At 51.5% G+C, this 16,318-nt stretch overlaps 1 protein-coding gene across 2 annotated transcripts in view; it reads left to right on the top strand.

Annotated features, from left to right (window-relative positions):
• The window catches only part of PKD1 (polycystin 1, transient receptor potential channel interacting), a 112,563-nt gene that overhangs the window by 80,362 nt on the left and 15,883 nt on the right, over window positions 1-16,318 (top strand). For both annotated transcript variants that reach the window (XM_080384741.1, XM_080384742.1), the window contains exons 18-30: window positions 1,180-1,459; window positions 2,972-3,188; window positions 4,264-4,414; window positions 5,408-5,560; window positions 7,844-7,988; window positions 8,840-9,442; window positions 9,936-10,092; window positions 11,452-11,704; window positions 12,324-12,519; window positions 13,622-13,792; window positions 14,244-14,387; window positions 14,732-14,942; window positions 15,312-15,438. In XM_080384741.1, the coding sequence (XP_080240867.1) occupies window positions 1,180-1,459; window positions 2,972-3,188; window positions 4,264-4,414; window positions 5,408-5,560; window positions 7,844-7,988; window positions 8,840-9,442; window positions 9,936-10,092; window positions 11,452-11,704; window positions 12,324-12,519; window positions 13,622-13,792; window positions 14,244-14,387; window positions 14,732-14,942; window positions 15,312-15,438 (2,808 nt within the window). The remainder of the gene's footprint in view (window positions 1-1,179; window positions 1,460-2,971; window positions 3,189-4,263; window positions 4,415-5,407; window positions 5,561-7,843; window positions 7,989-8,839; window positions 9,443-9,935; window positions 10,093-11,451; window positions 11,705-12,323; window positions 12,520-13,621; window positions 13,793-14,243; window positions 14,388-14,731; window positions 14,943-15,311; window positions 15,439-16,318) is intronic.

Below are 16,318 nucleotides of genomic sequence, written 5' to 3' on the forward strand. Positions count from 1 at the left end.
GAGCTGTGTGAGAAATAAAGTCTGGGACCTAAATTGCTGTGGAGACATAGAGGGGAAACAATCGCTGACTGTTAATGCAGTGGCAGGCTGGGCCTGGCTGAGGGGGCGAAGAAGGCTGTTTGATGCTCGTCTCCTCATCACAGCCCCTGGAACTGGCTGCAGGACTGGCTTACAGAGTCAGAAGTTTAAAGCAGGCCCTGTACGGAGCTTGCTTTGTGTGACATGGGGCTCTCACGTGCTGTTCCGTGCCTCGGCAGCATGGAGGAGGCTTAGGAGGGCCTGTGAAGCAGGTTCCTCATGTCCTGTAACCACTGGACCCCCTGTTGAGATATCCAGAGCTTTTCTTTGCCCTGGGTTGTGCCTGTAGGCTACAGGACACATGGCCTGATGGTCCTCCATCAGTGTCTTGACCTACACAAGGGCAAGTCCTTGCTGGGTCATTTTCAAGCCAAGCTCATGAGTGACCAGCTGTTTCCACACAAAAGCCACTTTTTTCCTAGAAGAGGTCTGTACAGTGTTTTCTTCTCCCTGCTGGTTGGCATTTTGCCCATTATTGTGGTGGCTCAAGCAGAGGTTGTTCTGTCTCTTCTGATCCTCCAAGTCCCTCATGCCCTCCTCTAATGACAGATTCCACTCCGCAGCATCTCTGCAGCCTGTTGAATGAAGCAGGTCTCAGAAGTGGAAGTCCTGTTGTGAGAGCTAGTCTGTATTGCTCCCGGCAAGCCCAGCATGTACTTGTATGGCATTTTCTGGCTGGCTATCTCACTGTTCCTCTTGTTATCGCAATTGTACATTTGTGCTATTAACAGTAACCATCCAGGACACGTTCAGCTTGAAGCATATAAAACATGGTATCCCATGGAGACTCCACCAGTATTTAATTTATTTCCTGTGTTTTGTATTCTGTATTATGAAATATTCTGTCGGAGGGTGATGTAATCCCAGAGACTAAAGTAGATCTCACAGTGGAAATATTCCCACCAGACATTTTGGAAAGGTTCCAGTTCTTGTTGCTGTAGCACACAAGACTAAAGCTGAATTATCAACTGCAAATTTGGCAGATGCTCCCACTAGAAATCTGTTACTTTTTATAAGAGACTCAATCTGAAAACATTTTAAGGACATAACTCCAGATTTAAACAAAACCTCTCCTGTCTTTTCCCCTCTTCCTCTCTATAGAGATGGGCAGCACACAGCTTTAAAAACAAGTCTCTCATCCTGGACAAAAAAACTACCTCCACTGGCGACACAGGCATGAACCTGGTCTTGAGGCAAGGGGCACTGAAGGATGGGGAGGGATATACTTTTACCCTTCACATCACAGACCTCACAACCGGGGAGGAAGGATTCGCCTCAATCGATCTGCTCCCCAACCAGCCACCTGTTGGAGGGTCCTGCCAGCTGTCTCCCGAAGGACCCCTCAGGGCACTGATGGCAAAGGTGCACTTTGAGTGTGCAGGTGAGAGCGAGCGGACAGCGGTGCTGGGCACTCTGCTCCTCGTGGGCAAAGGTTTCTCATGACCAGTGTGTTACCTGCTGCCCTTCTTCCCACAGGTGTTTTCTTTACTCTGAGCTCCTACCCCAGGTCACTGTTGCCCAGGGCTGAGTTCAGAAGTGGATCTTTCCATTTCTGATCCCCAAAGCCTTGACCATGAGGCTTTGTGTACCCGAATTATGGTGCTCTAAAAGTCATGGTAGCAGGCCTACCAATTTAACATCCTAATTCATGTAGCTGAATGTTGATATCCAGGCCAGGGCAGTACTTGTGGAAGGAACTGGCATTTCAGTGCAGGAAGAAGAAGAGAGGTGCCAAAACTGAGTCACACATGGGAAGAGTCAAAAGACAAAGCACTGGGGCCTTCTCTGCCATGTGGGCTGGGTGTTCCCGTCGGCATTTACCTTCTCAACCAGCTGCAGAGATGGCACAACACGTCTAGCTTTGGAAAAGTGGCCTGGCTGACATCCTGTAGTCTTGGGCCGAGGATTAAGTGCCTCTAAACCATGTTTCCCCAAATTAGTGTTAGAGGTTAGTGCTGTCTGTGCACAAATGCTGAGAAGCCACACTGCAGAGATGATGAACTCGTCTGATTCTGGGGAGGCTGGTCACCAATGCACTTCTGGGGGAGAAGCATGAGTGTATTCAGCATCATATGGTTGTAACTTTGGCGTGTTTTGAGCCACTCAGAGTAATTAGGAAATTGCTGTCTCTTTGGAGTGGTGGGAATTTTAGCTGTTAGTAATTGTTTTCAAGCTGAAGTGAAACACGCAGGATACAGACTCACTGGTCACATGTCCAGTGCAGTGAGCCTGGGCAGAACCAGCACCTTTGGTGGTGCTCACTGGGAAATGCACAGTGAATTTCCCAACTGTCTGGCTCCCACAAGACTCCTCATAATTCTTGGGAGCTCCTAGGAAACCTTTATGCAGGTTTTATCCTAGACTCAGTTATTCCTGAGATGTTGAACTGCTTGAGCACTGTGCTGAGCTTCTGTCTTACGTCAGCTTTGCAGGGCTTGTACAGAAGCTGCAGCCTTGGGTCAGTGCTGTTCCCAGCCCCAGTAGGGTTATTCCCATTTTTATTTTGCTCATGAAGTCTTCACAAATCCCTTTAAATGTTACGGGACCCAGACAACTAGGCAGAAACCCCTAAATATCAGAAAAATACAGAGAGGGTCAGAGCTTTTCATTGGAGGTCCTGAGACATCCCTGCAGCCCAGTGGAGTCCTCAAGCTGTCCTTGCTCTGGGGACAACATGTCCCTCTGCCAGAGCAGGGTGACACCTTGCTGGGGACAGCAGTGAGGGCAGGTGCCATGCGGAAGGGCTGGGCAGGGTGGGACATGCTGGGGGAGGAACGGGGCACCGCCAGGCAGTGCCAGCTCTGACGGTCAGGCTGTGCTTTGGGATGGTGGCTGCAGCCCCCGCTCTGTGCCCTCGACCCCGTCAGACCCCCTGTCTGGGTTTGTTTTGCAGGCTGGCGAGACACGGAGGACGCCGAGGGCCCGCTGGTGTACATCCTGCTGGTGTCTCGCCACAGGGCTGGGCACTACCACGAGTTCTGCGTGTACAAGGGCAGCCGTGCAGAGCACAGCGCCTTCCTGCCCCCGGGCTTCCATGAGAGCAGCTTTATGGTGTCTGTGGCAGTCCTTGTTCAGGACCAGCTGGGAGCCACCGTGGTAGCCGTTAACAGGTAAGACCCACCGCTCGCAGGCTGGGCTTACGCGGCAGCACCAGTGTCCGGCCTGGGCTCCTGAGTCAGTCTTACGGCTTGACTGCTGAGTCCCTGTCCTGAAGGGCTCGGCAGATGCTGGGTGAAATGTTTTGCTCCTGGAAGAGACTGTTGGTGGGAAGGGGAGGGGAGGCTCAGCAGAAGTGCAATACAGAGAATCCAGTCCTTGTGTATCATCGCTCAAGGGGGAGACTTCCCCGTAAGTTACTGCTTTCCTTACCGCTTACCTACCACCTCCTTAATTCCCTAGTGACACCTTGCTTTGAAGGCACAATGTCACTTTGGCGGAAGATCTCTTAGCTCTGTGCTCCATCACCTTCCGCTGCTGAGAGCCAGGGAGGTCTCATGGAGCCAAAGTGGAGAGCACATGCATTTGAATAGGGTGGAAGGACTGCAGCTTGAGTCTCGGCAGGGCCAGTACTGTGCCAGCCCAGTTACCCCTTCTGCAAATGCCTCTTGGTTTCCAGTGCGTTCCATGCAGGTGACAAGTGCCCACAGGTCTTTGGGCAGCATCCTGAGCTGGTCTCTGCTGCCTGGCAGAGCTGTAGGACTGCTCCTTCTCAAGGCTGATTTGGAGCTCCCCATGCTGTACATGTGCTCCTGGCCTCCCAGGCTGGAGTGCAGTCCTGCAGTGCCTGCAGAGGAGGATCTGTGTCCCAGCTGTTGCTCAGACCCCAGGGAACAGTGCCAAAAGCAGTGCAGCTTCTCCCAGACACTGACTCTGGTTTTAAGTGCTCTTTCTGCTCCATCACACTGAACCTGAATTTTCTTCTCTGGGTTCAATGCAATGTGTGCATCCTCCACCTACAGCTTCGCAGAGCTGGACCAGTGAGGAACCAGGATGCAGGTCCATGATGTTCCTACATACAGCTTGTGCAAACTGGGCACCAGGGCAAGGTTCAGCAATGCTGTCTTTGTTGTTTAACCACCTGCTTCCCCCTTTCTCTTCCTTACCAGCGGAAAAGCAGATTCTGCTTCCTTCCCCCAGCCCTGTTTGATAGTTGCACTTAACCCAAATCACTCTTTCCCTTGGCAGCTCCATGGAAATCGGCTTACCTGAGGGGTTCCCCAGCCTCTCCCACTGGCTGTACAATCAAACTGACACGGTGCTCCAGGGCTTAGTGAAACAAGGGGATCCTCAGCAGGTCATCGAGTACTCTCTGGCCCTCATCACCATCTTAAATGAGGTAAAGCAGCACCCGCTGCCCAAGAGGGCCTCCAGAAGGCCTTGCAATTGCCAGTAATGTTATTTGGCCAGTTTATGTGCAGTGGTGTAGGGAAATGATTAATGCTACAGTTTCTCATGTATATCAGTGTATGTCCGTGCTGGGAGCTGGGCTGGACCTATTTTCATGCATCAAAAAGGTTAGCAAGCTCCCAACACACAATGACCAGGGAAGCAGAAGGGCTGCAAAATAAAACAAGGATCCTAGAGAAGGCACTGGCTTGGGTATCTCCCATGCCACCTGCTTTTTTGTCCTCATATTCAGATAGTTTTTCCTCTGTACTGCCAACCTTAAGTCTAAACATTGAATTTAGAAACCAGAATCTTAGCTCAGATTCCCCCAGCTCCTTCATGCTTCCCCTGAGCCAGCCATCACGCTCCAGCTCAGCAGGGCTGGAAACTCCTTGTAGCTGCTCCAGTGATGCTATGGGTGCGAAGGAGACCTCCTTGTTCTGACTGCTGAGCTAGTGCAGCTAGAAGGATCTTCTGCCTGCATACAAGGTCTTTAATCCACAGTCCAGGAGCATCATCCTCCTGGCAGCATTCACTTTCACTTGTACCTAAAGTAGTGCTGAGCCCCTCCATGTGCATGTCTATAGGCAAGGCAGGGATTTCGGTCTATACTCGTGCTTTCCTGCCCAATAAGAGCCTGCTGCATGCCTGGAAGCCAGGCAGGGGTGATCCCCCTGAGCACAGGCTCTTTGCTTAGCTGGATAAGGACTGCACACTGGTATACTACTGAGCTGTCAAGTGCAAGGCTGTTAAGATAATTGCTTAGAGAGCACAAGTGAAATTGAGAGAGTTCTACTGAAAAAACAGCTCATGAGATCACCCTCTGGGGAAGAGCACAGGCAGGGAGATACAGAGTGCAGGGAAGAGGTGACTTAGCACAGCTGATCATCCTCTGAAACAACCTGATACATTTCCTCACTTTGCCTGCTTTTCTCCTTCCCAGTACGAGAGGTCCATGCTTCTGGAATCTGAGGCTGGAAATGAATTCGAACTCCGGACCTGGACTCGCAATAACATCACAGAAACCCTGAACTCGTTGAATGTGAACACAGTTGATGATATCCAGCAGATCTCAGCTGCCTTGGCGCAGTGCACGGTATGTTCCCCACTACCACTCCAGCCTCCTGCTCTTCCAGGTGCAGCTTAGATGCTCTTCAATTCTTGATGTGCTTCCCTGTCTCTCTGCCCCACACATGCCACACAGGGAGGACAGGTGTCGCTTGTTGACATCTTTAGGGTTTCTGTGGTGATGTACTAAGTGTTGTGAGCTCTGCCCCTTGCCATGCTACCAATCTAGCAGACGTTGGTAAGATGATGTATTCACGTGCTGGAAGGCAGCACCTCGGAACTGTGTGCTTTTTCTCGTACCAGCCCTGGTGTGGCAGCTTACTAGCAAGCAGGTTCCTTTGCTTGCAGATGGAGACTGTAGGAGATGCCACAACAGACTGGAGAAGCACTGGAATAAATTATTGGGGGAGTCACAGAATCTCTGAGGACAGGCTGGACTCCTATCAGGAGTAACACAAGTAGAGCCGGACCTGCCTTGAGCCAAGGGACAGTGCCAAGGACTGATGTTCCTTCCAGCCCTGTTTCTACCATACAAGATTAGAAACACTGCTCTGCTCTGCTGCTGACTGGAAGTGCTGTGTTCCCCAGCCAGTGTGCAGTTTCAGCTCCCCGGTGCTGGGGCTGCTGCCTGGTGGATTTAGGAGTGGCTTTATGTGTTTTGTCAGATGGGCAGAGGGAAGAGAGCCCAGTTATATAATGTGCTTGGGGTTTGGTGGTCAGCCAGTCTGCTCTGGCATGCTCTTCCTCCCTGCCCTCCCAGATCTTTGCTTTCGGGACTGGAGTCTGGTACCCTGGCCTTGGCTGTGCATCATCTCCCCAGCCAGGTCAGCAACCTTGCTCAGCAGGAACAGGCTCTCATTGAAACGATGGACAGACTACTGCATCCCACCCACAGAGTCCTTATTCTGCTGCTGCTTTCTCTGCTTCACAGTCTGGAAACCTCAAAAATCACTTCTTTCTGTTCATCTTTGTTCAGGGATTTTGGGGTTCAGCACATGTCATTCTGATGCTGGGTTGGTTTGTTCCTGTGTCTCTGACGTGCTCTTGCCTTGCGACTTGATCTCGCTGTGGAAGCTTAGGTCTAGAAATAGAAAATTTTTTTCCACGGGAAAAGCTGACACTCCAGGATTAGTTTGTGCTCTGGTTTGGAATGAAAAGCTTAGAAAAACAGTAATCTAGAATTTCCCAAGCGGTTGAGACCAGCACGGAGTTCACACATTTCCTTTCCTGTAGAAGTGTCAATCAGTGCTGATACTTTCTTGATTTTACCTACAGAGAAGAGGAAAAATCAGAATGAATTTCTCCTGAAGGGGAAAAAAAATATCTTAGTCGTCTTAGTCAATTCTCCTACCTAAGTAGTAGCAGCTCCCCTTGGGTGGTTTTTCCCCATAACCCTTTTTCTTCCTCAGCTTCTTGATAGCTGACCGTGCCTTGTGGACTGTAATTTGCACAGTATGTCCTTGGTTAGCTTACAAATAAAAGCAGAAGAGGGGGAATTCTAGACCTGCAGATGCTGTTTTGATTCTTCACCAAAACATATGGTGAATCACGTCTGAATCCTATGATGCTTAAAAGAAAAAAGATGAATAAAAGCTAGGAATGGGTTTGTGGTAACAGCTTCCATGTGTTGCCTCAGTCCCTCCCATCCAGCCCTTGAGAGTGTGGGGAGCTCCAGGCCATGGCTAGAACATTCTGTTTCTTGGATACATCTGGGAGCAGAGGGAGGGACATCCATCATGCCTGAGTGGCAGGATCCCTCCCACAGCTTTCAGGAGTATTTGGACACTGAAATGGATTCAGTTAGGGCTAAATCTTGCTTCCATTGAAGATAGCAGAGTGGATGGAGGAATCCTATCCAGCTCCTCCTGGTTGATTTCTGTAGGAATAGTGTGTGGCCCTGAAGGGGTCCTCATGAGATACAACAGCAGGAGAGATGCTTGGTCCTTATATGTGAATTCCAGGAAACATGAATATGCTGCCCTATGTTGCTCTTTCCGACCCTCATGCAACCTCCATCAGACCCCTGGCATGCCTGCCTGTACACTGGCAGATTGTAATGTGAGGGGAGGTGGATGGAAGAGTCTTGGAGATATCAACAGTTTCTTGGCGTCTCTCAGTGTGAGCAGAGCAGCCACAGTCTCTGCAGTCACCTCACAGGGGCTGGAAGGAGCAGGGGTGACTTTCAGAGTGCAAATGGTGTTTGAACAAATGTTTGAACAAATTGTTGAGGGACTGAGCCAGCTGAACTTGCCCACAGCTGCTTTTGTCTTTCCCTGGGGTGTGCTCCTTCAGACTGTGTTTCCCTTTGCAGGTGGTGAGCAAGGAACTGGTTTGCAAGTCGTGCCTGACAAGGACCTTGAACAAGCTGGAGACCATGATGACTATTCTACAGGGAGAAACGACCCAGGGCACTGTGACACCAACTGGCATCGCTGACAACATCCTCAATATCACAGGTGAGTTTTGTTCTTGCAGGGACAGGTGACAGTTGACCAGGTACTGCTGAGGGCACAGGTCTCCCTGTGCAAGGAGGTGGGCAGAAGTCTGCTGAGAGCAGCTTTGTGGGCTTTCTCCTGTACCATTAGGAGTTTGGCCTTTTCAGGCTGTTAGGAGAATCACAGCTAACATTTGGAGTGTGGCACCCCAGTACTTTCTTCTGCTTGCACTTTTCTCAGGGTTGTCCTGGCTTTGGCAGCTGTCTCTGCAGACATTTAAATATGACAGTTGTCAATAAACTCACTAATCATTCAGGGAAATCCCATTTTGTAAACAGTGAGTAACAGCTATGGCTTCCAGATACTTGCCTTCCTGGTTGCAATCTGAAGGGTACCAAGCTTCACTGGGGCACCTGTGAACACTGGGTGGGAATTCCCACCTGGTTACCCTGGGAGGAAGCAGACACCTTGCTTGTACTCCTTGTTACGCGTTTCTGAGTGTTCTCCACTTCATAGTGCAAAAACATAGTAACATATGTTTGCTTTACCTATTCCTTCCCTGTTTCCCAATCTGCCATTCTAGTCACTATACAAGAGGAAAATAAAGCCTGTTGTGATCAAGTACTCGCCACCAAACTTTGTAGATTAGCTGAGAGACTGCAGGAATTGCTGACAGCTCTATTTTTAGCTATGGGCTACTGAACACTTTGAATGCAGAAGATCACGTGCACAGTGTAGATTTACAGTGAGAAGACACTGAGAAAAGACTTGTCTGATTGTTTTGGGAAGGTATCAGATGTTATCTAGACTGTAGCGGTTATCTAGGCTATTTACCACTTCCTCTGTTTGCACCTTTATTTCTCTCCTGGCAGGTGACCTAATTCACCTTGTCAATACAGTTTCACAAGAGTCCAAGCCCCAGGAGCTGCTTGCTGATTCCCACAATTTGCTGCTAGCTCCCAAAGCCTACAACCTGTCTTCCAGCCTGATGCGCATCCTCATGAAGTCTCGGGTGCTGAATGAAGAGCCTCTTGAGCTGGTGGGAGGAGAAATTAAGGCCACAGGCAAGCGGTCTGATCCCTTTAACTTGCTTTGCTACGAAAACACACCAAACTGCCAGTTCTCCATCCCCCAGGCATTCAACACCACCCTTTCCAACCTGACGGATGTCATTCAAGTCATGTTCCAAGTGGACTCCAATCCTTTCCCTTTTGGTTACATCAGCAACTACACCGTGTCCACAAAGGTCGCCTCCATGGAGTTTCAGACACACAACGGGGTGCAGATCCCCATTGGGAGCCTGGACTCAGAGAAAGCCATCACCGTTATGGTGTCAAACAACACAGATGCTGACAATCTCTCTGCTGGCACTGAAGTCATCGAGGCAAGAACATCTGTGAACTTAATTGTGATTATGGAAAGCAACAACAGAGAAGCAGGGCTGCACTTCCAGCTCACTTACAGAGTCCTGAACGGTAGTGTGGACAGATCCAACTTTCTGTGCTCTTTGCTATTTCTTCCCCTGGGAGAGGAGGGCTGGGTGTTGAAGCAAAGGAGACCTCTGTCAAGAGGTAGCTGGTGTGGGAGGGGATGTCAGGTGCAGCCAGCAACCACATGGTTGAGTTTCCATCTGTCGCAGGCATTATCCAGTTCCCAGTGTAATCCTTGCCTGTGGATTGTGGCATGGAGAAGCCTTTTGTTTTTCCCAGCCTTTCTGTTGAGCCACATCAACACCGGAGGGAGTTTGTCCAGTCCCTATCTTGGTCAGGTGTAGTGGTATCGTGAGTCTCTTCCTTAGGGGTCGTCTGAACTGCAGACTGAGAGGGTGCAATCTGGAAGAGCATCTCTCCTGGCTTTCTGCATTCCTGATACTCCTCCCTGAACATCCACTGCTGGTAACAGGCTTGTCATTGAGCTCTCCCTGTTTTTTAAAAGTACTTTTTGTTTTCCCTCCCCGTCCCCACACAGATCGCTACATCGCAAGCGAGCCTGAGCCATTCATTATGGCTTATCTCCATCACGAACCAGAGCCCAACGAGCACAACTGTAGTGCCTCTAAGAAAATTGGCCTGGATGCCCTGGCTGGAAGTGACCACAAGCTCTATACCTTCTTCACTTCACCCAGGTAAGAGAAGCCTCCCGTGTAATACCTGTCACCCACATAGGCCTGTCCCGTGGATGTATGTGAGGGATGCTCAGGGCCTTGCCATGGTTCATACCAGGCTACTTTGCAGGGCTGGTGCTGCTGTAGCTATTCACAGTGCTCCTCTGTCCTCGGAGGAGACAGCTCTCCCGGGCAGGGTGCTGCAAGCTGCCATTCCTGCACCCCTGTATTGGCACCTCTTCAACCCTGGCATTCCCTCCTTCCCAGATATCTGCCACTGGTGCAGAAGCAGCTCAGTGCTCTGTGATTTGCCTTTCTGATCCAGGTGAGGGAGGGTTCCCCTTTTTAGAGCTGTAAATCCCATTCCCTGTGAGTATCACGAGCCCTGATGATGAATCTCCCCACGCTGCCCTTTTCTCTGCTCACTTGCCTGATACTTACTGTAGTCTGATTGCTGCTTGTCCAAGCTTTCATCCTCCGTGCACTGCTGATGCCAGAGCTGCCCATCTTTACCAGGACTCTTTCTCCGAGGGACTCCCACTGACCTTTGCACATTCAGGGCTTGCTTCGTGCAGCTCATGAAACCATTTCCCAGAGCAAAGCACCACGCATTAGCCTAGTTCCTGATCTGCAGTGCAACCTGCATGAAAGCACCTCTGTCTTCAGAGCTCATCTTCCCAATGCGTGACAGGAGGAGAACACACTTTCCCTCCTGGGCTCCCGTATACCCTGCTTGCCTGCTGCGTGGCTCATTAAGCACTGCTGTTGTGTTGTTGGGTTTTGCAGCAAAGCTCTGTTCCTTTTATCAGAGCAGTCAATCTTGTGACTTCAGTTGCTGACTCGCTGCCTTGCCTGGGAGCTTGTGTGTCCGTGCCTCGTGTTATTTATGAGCCATTCTGAGGCATTATCTGAGAAGAAAAGATAGGCAGCTTGGGAATAGGTGGGGCAAAAGTGGAGCCACTGTTGTGTAAGCTGATACAGCTTCCATGGCTTTTGATAACAGAATTTTCGAAGAGGGATTAATCGTCCTGATAAGCATATCTGCTCCCAGCCAAGAATCGTAGAGTAGCTATGTAAGTGTTGTGTGGGTCAGTGGGACACAGGGAAGGGCAGGTGGGAGAGCTGTGCAAGGCTGCCAGCGCAGCAAAGGGGATGTGCAACATAGTGCCCCACGTGCTGAAAGATAAAGCAGAATTGAAGTGGCCTGTAGAACCCCAGAATGTAAATTACACCACATTCACTGGGCTTTTCCTCCTCGTTGTGGGCTTACTTGTCTCTGCAGCAGGGTGCTTTCCGTGGGCACACATCCAGCAGAACAGGATTAGCGCCCCTTCAGCAGGCGAGTTAATAATGCCTCCTTGCTGTCTTTCCTTTCTCCAGAACGGATGACACCATCCAGAAATACTACTTCAACATCACGAACCATTTCAGCTGGTCCCCGGTGGAGGTGACTCTGGGGCTGTACACCTCCCTCTGCCAGTACTTCAGTGAGCAGGAGAAACGGTGGAAGACAGAAGGGATCATCCCACTGGAAGAGACCAGGCCAGACCAGGCTGTGTGCTTAACCCAGCACCTCACTGCCTTTGGAGCCAGTCTGTTTGTCCCCCCAAACTCTGTCCAGTTCATCTTTCCTGTGAGTAAAACAAAGCAAAGCACTGTCACACAGAGCTGTGCAGTGTTACCACACACTGAACGGATTGTAGTCACCTAGAGGAAAGCCTTGGGCTCCCATTGACTTCACATTCAAGCTGGGTCGTGGTTGACTCGTGCCCAGCTGGCGCAAGTACCTGAGAGTCTTTAGGAGCTCTGTCCTCTGATGGTGAATCCTGGCTGCTGCTGCTAAAAAGAGACCTTTGCAGATGGCTTTGGTCTCTACCTGGACACCTCGTAGTGTGTTCACCTCCTAGCGCGATGCCAAACACTCCTCCCAGCTGTCACCCAGCACTGTTTTATCCCAGGGAGCTTGCACCCGGCAGCTGCTCCCTGCCTCCCAGGGGTGTTCAGGGTCTTCCTAGCTCGCTCTGTGTGACGTAAGTGGGAGCAGAGAGCTCTCGGCAGCTGCTACAGCAGCTTTGGCCAGCTGCTGCAGTATGCTGCACATGGCCTGTGTGGGGAGAGGTCTCTCTTTGCAGGTGGTGTCATGTCGGTGAACGATGGTAATAGCCAGGAAGGAGGCAGCGTGACTCCTGGGGAATGGAGGGGGGTCCTCCTGGGGAAGGAGAGTGCCTTTCAAGATACATCTTTTCTTCTAGGCTCCAGGTCCAGGTCTCAACTACATCGTTCTGCTGACATGTGCCGTCTGCTTTGTGACCTACTCGGTGGCTGCACTGATAGTGCACAAGCTGGACATGATTGACATTAACCGAGTAGGGGTGATACCCTTCTGTGGGAAGAACGGGCTGTACAAATACGAGATCCTGGTGAAAACTGGCTGGGGCAGAGGATCAGGTTAGTCCCCAGTCTATTCCTGTGCTTGATTCCTAGTGCGACATCTGTGTGGTTCCCCTGAGATCTCACCTCAGCACATCATGAACCAAATGTTCCCCTGCAGGGCCCAGAGTTGGTGTTTGAAGCAGCACTGAGCAGGCAGTCAGTTCAGGGCTTTCCACAGCATTCACAGTTGTTGTTGTGTGATGATGGGGCAGGTCAAGAGCTGTGGAGAAGAGCGTACTGCCCCACCCCTTGCTGTTGGGGTGGGACAAGCAACTCCTGCTGGAAGGAACCACCCAGTACAGCAGTACGCCCAGCCTGCTTTCCTTGGCTGGGCCGTGGTTGCAGGAGCAGCCCAGAGGCAGTGATTGTTCCTCACTTCTGACCCTCTCCTGCAGAAGCATCCAGGCCTTGTGGGCCCTTTAGGTGGACCATTTTGCTGTCCTCCAGCATCCGTCACTTGTTCTGCCACCTGAATCTTTCCCAGCGGCATGAAGGCAGAAAGCTTGGCTTTCTGATCCACGGCTGGGTTTGTAGCTAGAACTGCCAGAAACATCACCCTGGACTTGGAAATCCAGGCAGCTGGGATGTGGAAGCTCTAAGCAAGAACAGATTTGGGGTGCCACCATGTCACCGCCAGAAACATGCTGCCATTGATCTTAGTGTAACCACTGGCAGCAGCTTTCTCCTGAAGCTCTCCCCCAGGACCATCCAGGTTGAACAGGTAGACCAAGGAGCATCTGGCAAATGGTACCGGAGAGAAGTCAAAGAAAACAAGTCTTTCAGCTACTTGGTGGAAAAAACATCCAGAATAAACATCTCCTCCCATTAGGGTGTTAGCAAGGCAAGGAATGTCAGAATAAGTCCCCTCCAAAGAGGAAAACCATGAGCATGCCAAGGTCCGTGCACCAAGCCAAACTGAGCAGCTGCCCTCCAGGCTGTGTGTAACACAATCCCTGGGTGTGAGATGGCTCTTGAGCACATTCCTTCCTCCCCAGCCTCCAGGTGGCCCTTCTGAAAGGTCATTGCATCTGGTACCAGGTCACTGACAGGAAGGCAGGGCTGGGAAACAGCTCCACCTTGGGTGGACTTCCCTAACTGAACCCATCAACTCTGGCAGGTACCACGGCCCATGTGGGGATCGCCCTGTACGGTGTAGACAGTAAAAGTGGTCACAGACACCTGGATGGAGAAAACGCCTTCCACCGCAACAGCCTCGATGTGTTTCAGATTGCAACAGAACGAAGTCTGGGGAGCATCTGGCGCATCCGCATTTGGCACGACAATAAAGGTGAGACGTGAGGGGGCACATGGGGCTGAGACAGCCATCACAGGTCACAACCGGGCCCTGGGCCAGGAGAGAGGTACCTGGGCCTACAGTCTGGACTAAGCCTGATGGGAGACCGTGGTGACCCACTGGCTTGGGGGAAGATTACTGGGGAGGGGGACATGGAGTCTCCATCACAGGGAAGTGTGAAAACTGGTCAGCTGTCATCCCATACACATACGGTGCAACGTGCTGTGCACTGTGGCAGCGTCTGTAAATGTCTGTACAGCCCAGGAGGTGACCTGGCTGTGCCAAGCGTTTTTCTTGGGTACCTGCGTTTCCTATCGATGAAGGTAGTGTCATGGGGTAACTTCTGCTGTCCCACTGACGGGCGCTTGTGCTGCCCTCTCACCTTTGCAGCTTCACGCAGGGAATGTCTGACATGAAACACATTTCTTCATCTCTTAACTTTTAGGACTCAGCCCCTCTTGGTACCTGCAGCACGTCATAGTCCGGGACCTGCAGAGCAGCAAGAGCTACTTCTTCCTGGTGAATGACTGGCTGTCGGTGGAGAGTGAAGAGAACGATGGCATGGTGGAGAAGGAGGTTTATGCTGCCAGTGAGTGCTCAGCCCCTGGGGTGTGGGGCTGGGATGGCTGAGCAGCGTGGCAGTTCTTACCGTGTTGGGGAAGGGCCCTCGCAGCAAGAGACTGCAGAGAGCCCATAGAGCCTGCACACTGGCTCCTCCACGCTGCACTGATGTCTTGCACGGCCAGGTGCTCTGCTGGGTCCTTTGTGCCAGAGGACAAGGCATAGCAGGGACCCAGCTGTGCAGGAGGGGCCATATAGATGCAGCGTGGATAGTTCCTTCAACATCAGTCTGCCAGGAGGACCGTGGCAGGCCCAGCCGGGTCCCCTCTGCGGTGCAGCTGGCCCTGAGAGCCTCTCTCTTTTTGTGCTCAGGTGAGACAGAGCTGAGGAGCTTCTCCCGGATCTTCATAGCAGAGCTGCAGCGAGGTTTCTTTGAGAAGCATGTCTGGCTCTCCATGTGGGACCGCCCGCCCCGCAGCCGCTTCACCCGTGTCCAGAGAGCCACCTGCTGCTCCCTCCTCATCTTCCTCTTCCTCTGTGCCAATGCTGTGTGGTACGGCGTGGTGGGGAATGTACAGCTCAGGTGCGCTGTGTCCCTTGGTGCTCTGGCCACTCCCTTAACTCTTCAGGGTCCCTCCTGCACTTCCCATTACGTAGGGCAGGACAGACCTTATGTCTGCTGGGAACAGGCGACTTGCTTGTGGCCCTGAGTCTGCCCTTCCCCTTCCAAAGAATATGGGACCAGGAGATGGATGGTGGACAACCAAAGACAATCAGCAGTTTTCCCCCTTACCTGGTTTTGCCGTGTCATCTGTTAGTGTAGCCCATGCCCATTTCTTTCTGTACACATCTGAAAAACCCAGCTGTGCAGTTTTGTCTCACTGCTTGCTTAGCTGGCAGCCCTGAGTGCTCCTGCTAACACCAGTGTCTGATCTCTCTTAATTCTTTCCAGCAATGGGGCAGTTTCTAACCTGATCCCTGTTAACGTGGACACAGTGGCTGTTGGTCTGGTGTCCAGCGTGGTGGTCTACCCTCTCTACCTGGTCATTTTATTTCTCTTCCGGATGGCTCGTGGCAAGGTAACGAGAATTAGTTGCAGGCTGCCCGGGTGGCTGTAATGCCACCGAGTTTGCTTTTCTGAGGCTAGATTCTGCCCTTTGTGGTACATCACTTTTCCAGGTAGTCTCTGCATTTTTCCAGTTGTGCCTCTATGCTGCCCTGCACCATGGCCAGACCCTTGGCAAGCCTCTGCCTTCCCTCTTGAGCTGGGAGCAATCCCTGACCTTAGGGACAGATCACTGCCTGGACTCCAACAGTGCCCAGACAGAGACCAAAAGGGCAGATTTTAAAAGCTGCCTAGGCACTTACTCTCTCTTGGTTTCAGTATGTGATAGGTACCCAAATGCAATGTAAAGGTATGACTCTTTGCTGTATTGGCGGGAGTTTGAGAGATGCTCAGTAGAGCATTTCTAATGAAATGTCTACCCTGGGTACAAATTCAGCTGTCTGAGCAGACCTGCGGTTAGGCAGCTCTGAAGGGATTAGCTGGGGATTTAATGACTAGTTAGGCACAATTAGCAGCCCCATTAAATACTGCAGCCAGCTGCTCAGTGACTGATGAGCAGCAAATGTCCCTGATATTTCTTGTTCCTGTAAGCACCTCTTGCTTTGCAGGAGGTTGCAAACTCATGTGGCTTCCTGAGGACTTGTACCTGAGCAGCCTAGATGGCACTGGGCTGCGGTACGTGTGGGCACAAGTGCCGAAGGTGCCTGTGGGGCAGTGGAGGACGTGCATGTGCCTGTTCTCAGCTCCCCTGGGTGGGCCGGGGTCCCCCAGCCCTGCCTGTGCAAGTGTGGAGCTCCCCAGCAGAGTAGCGAGCTGATGAGATCTGCTGAGCAGCAGGGCTCCGAAGCACTGTGACATTGTCACCTCCACCCCTCCCTTTTCTGCTCAAGCCT

This window comes from Falco punctatus (genome assembly GCF_963210335.1).
Source record: "Falco punctatus genome assembly, chromosome: 4".
NCBI lineage: Eukaryota > Metazoa > Chordata > Aves > Falconiformes > Falconidae > Falco > Falco punctatus.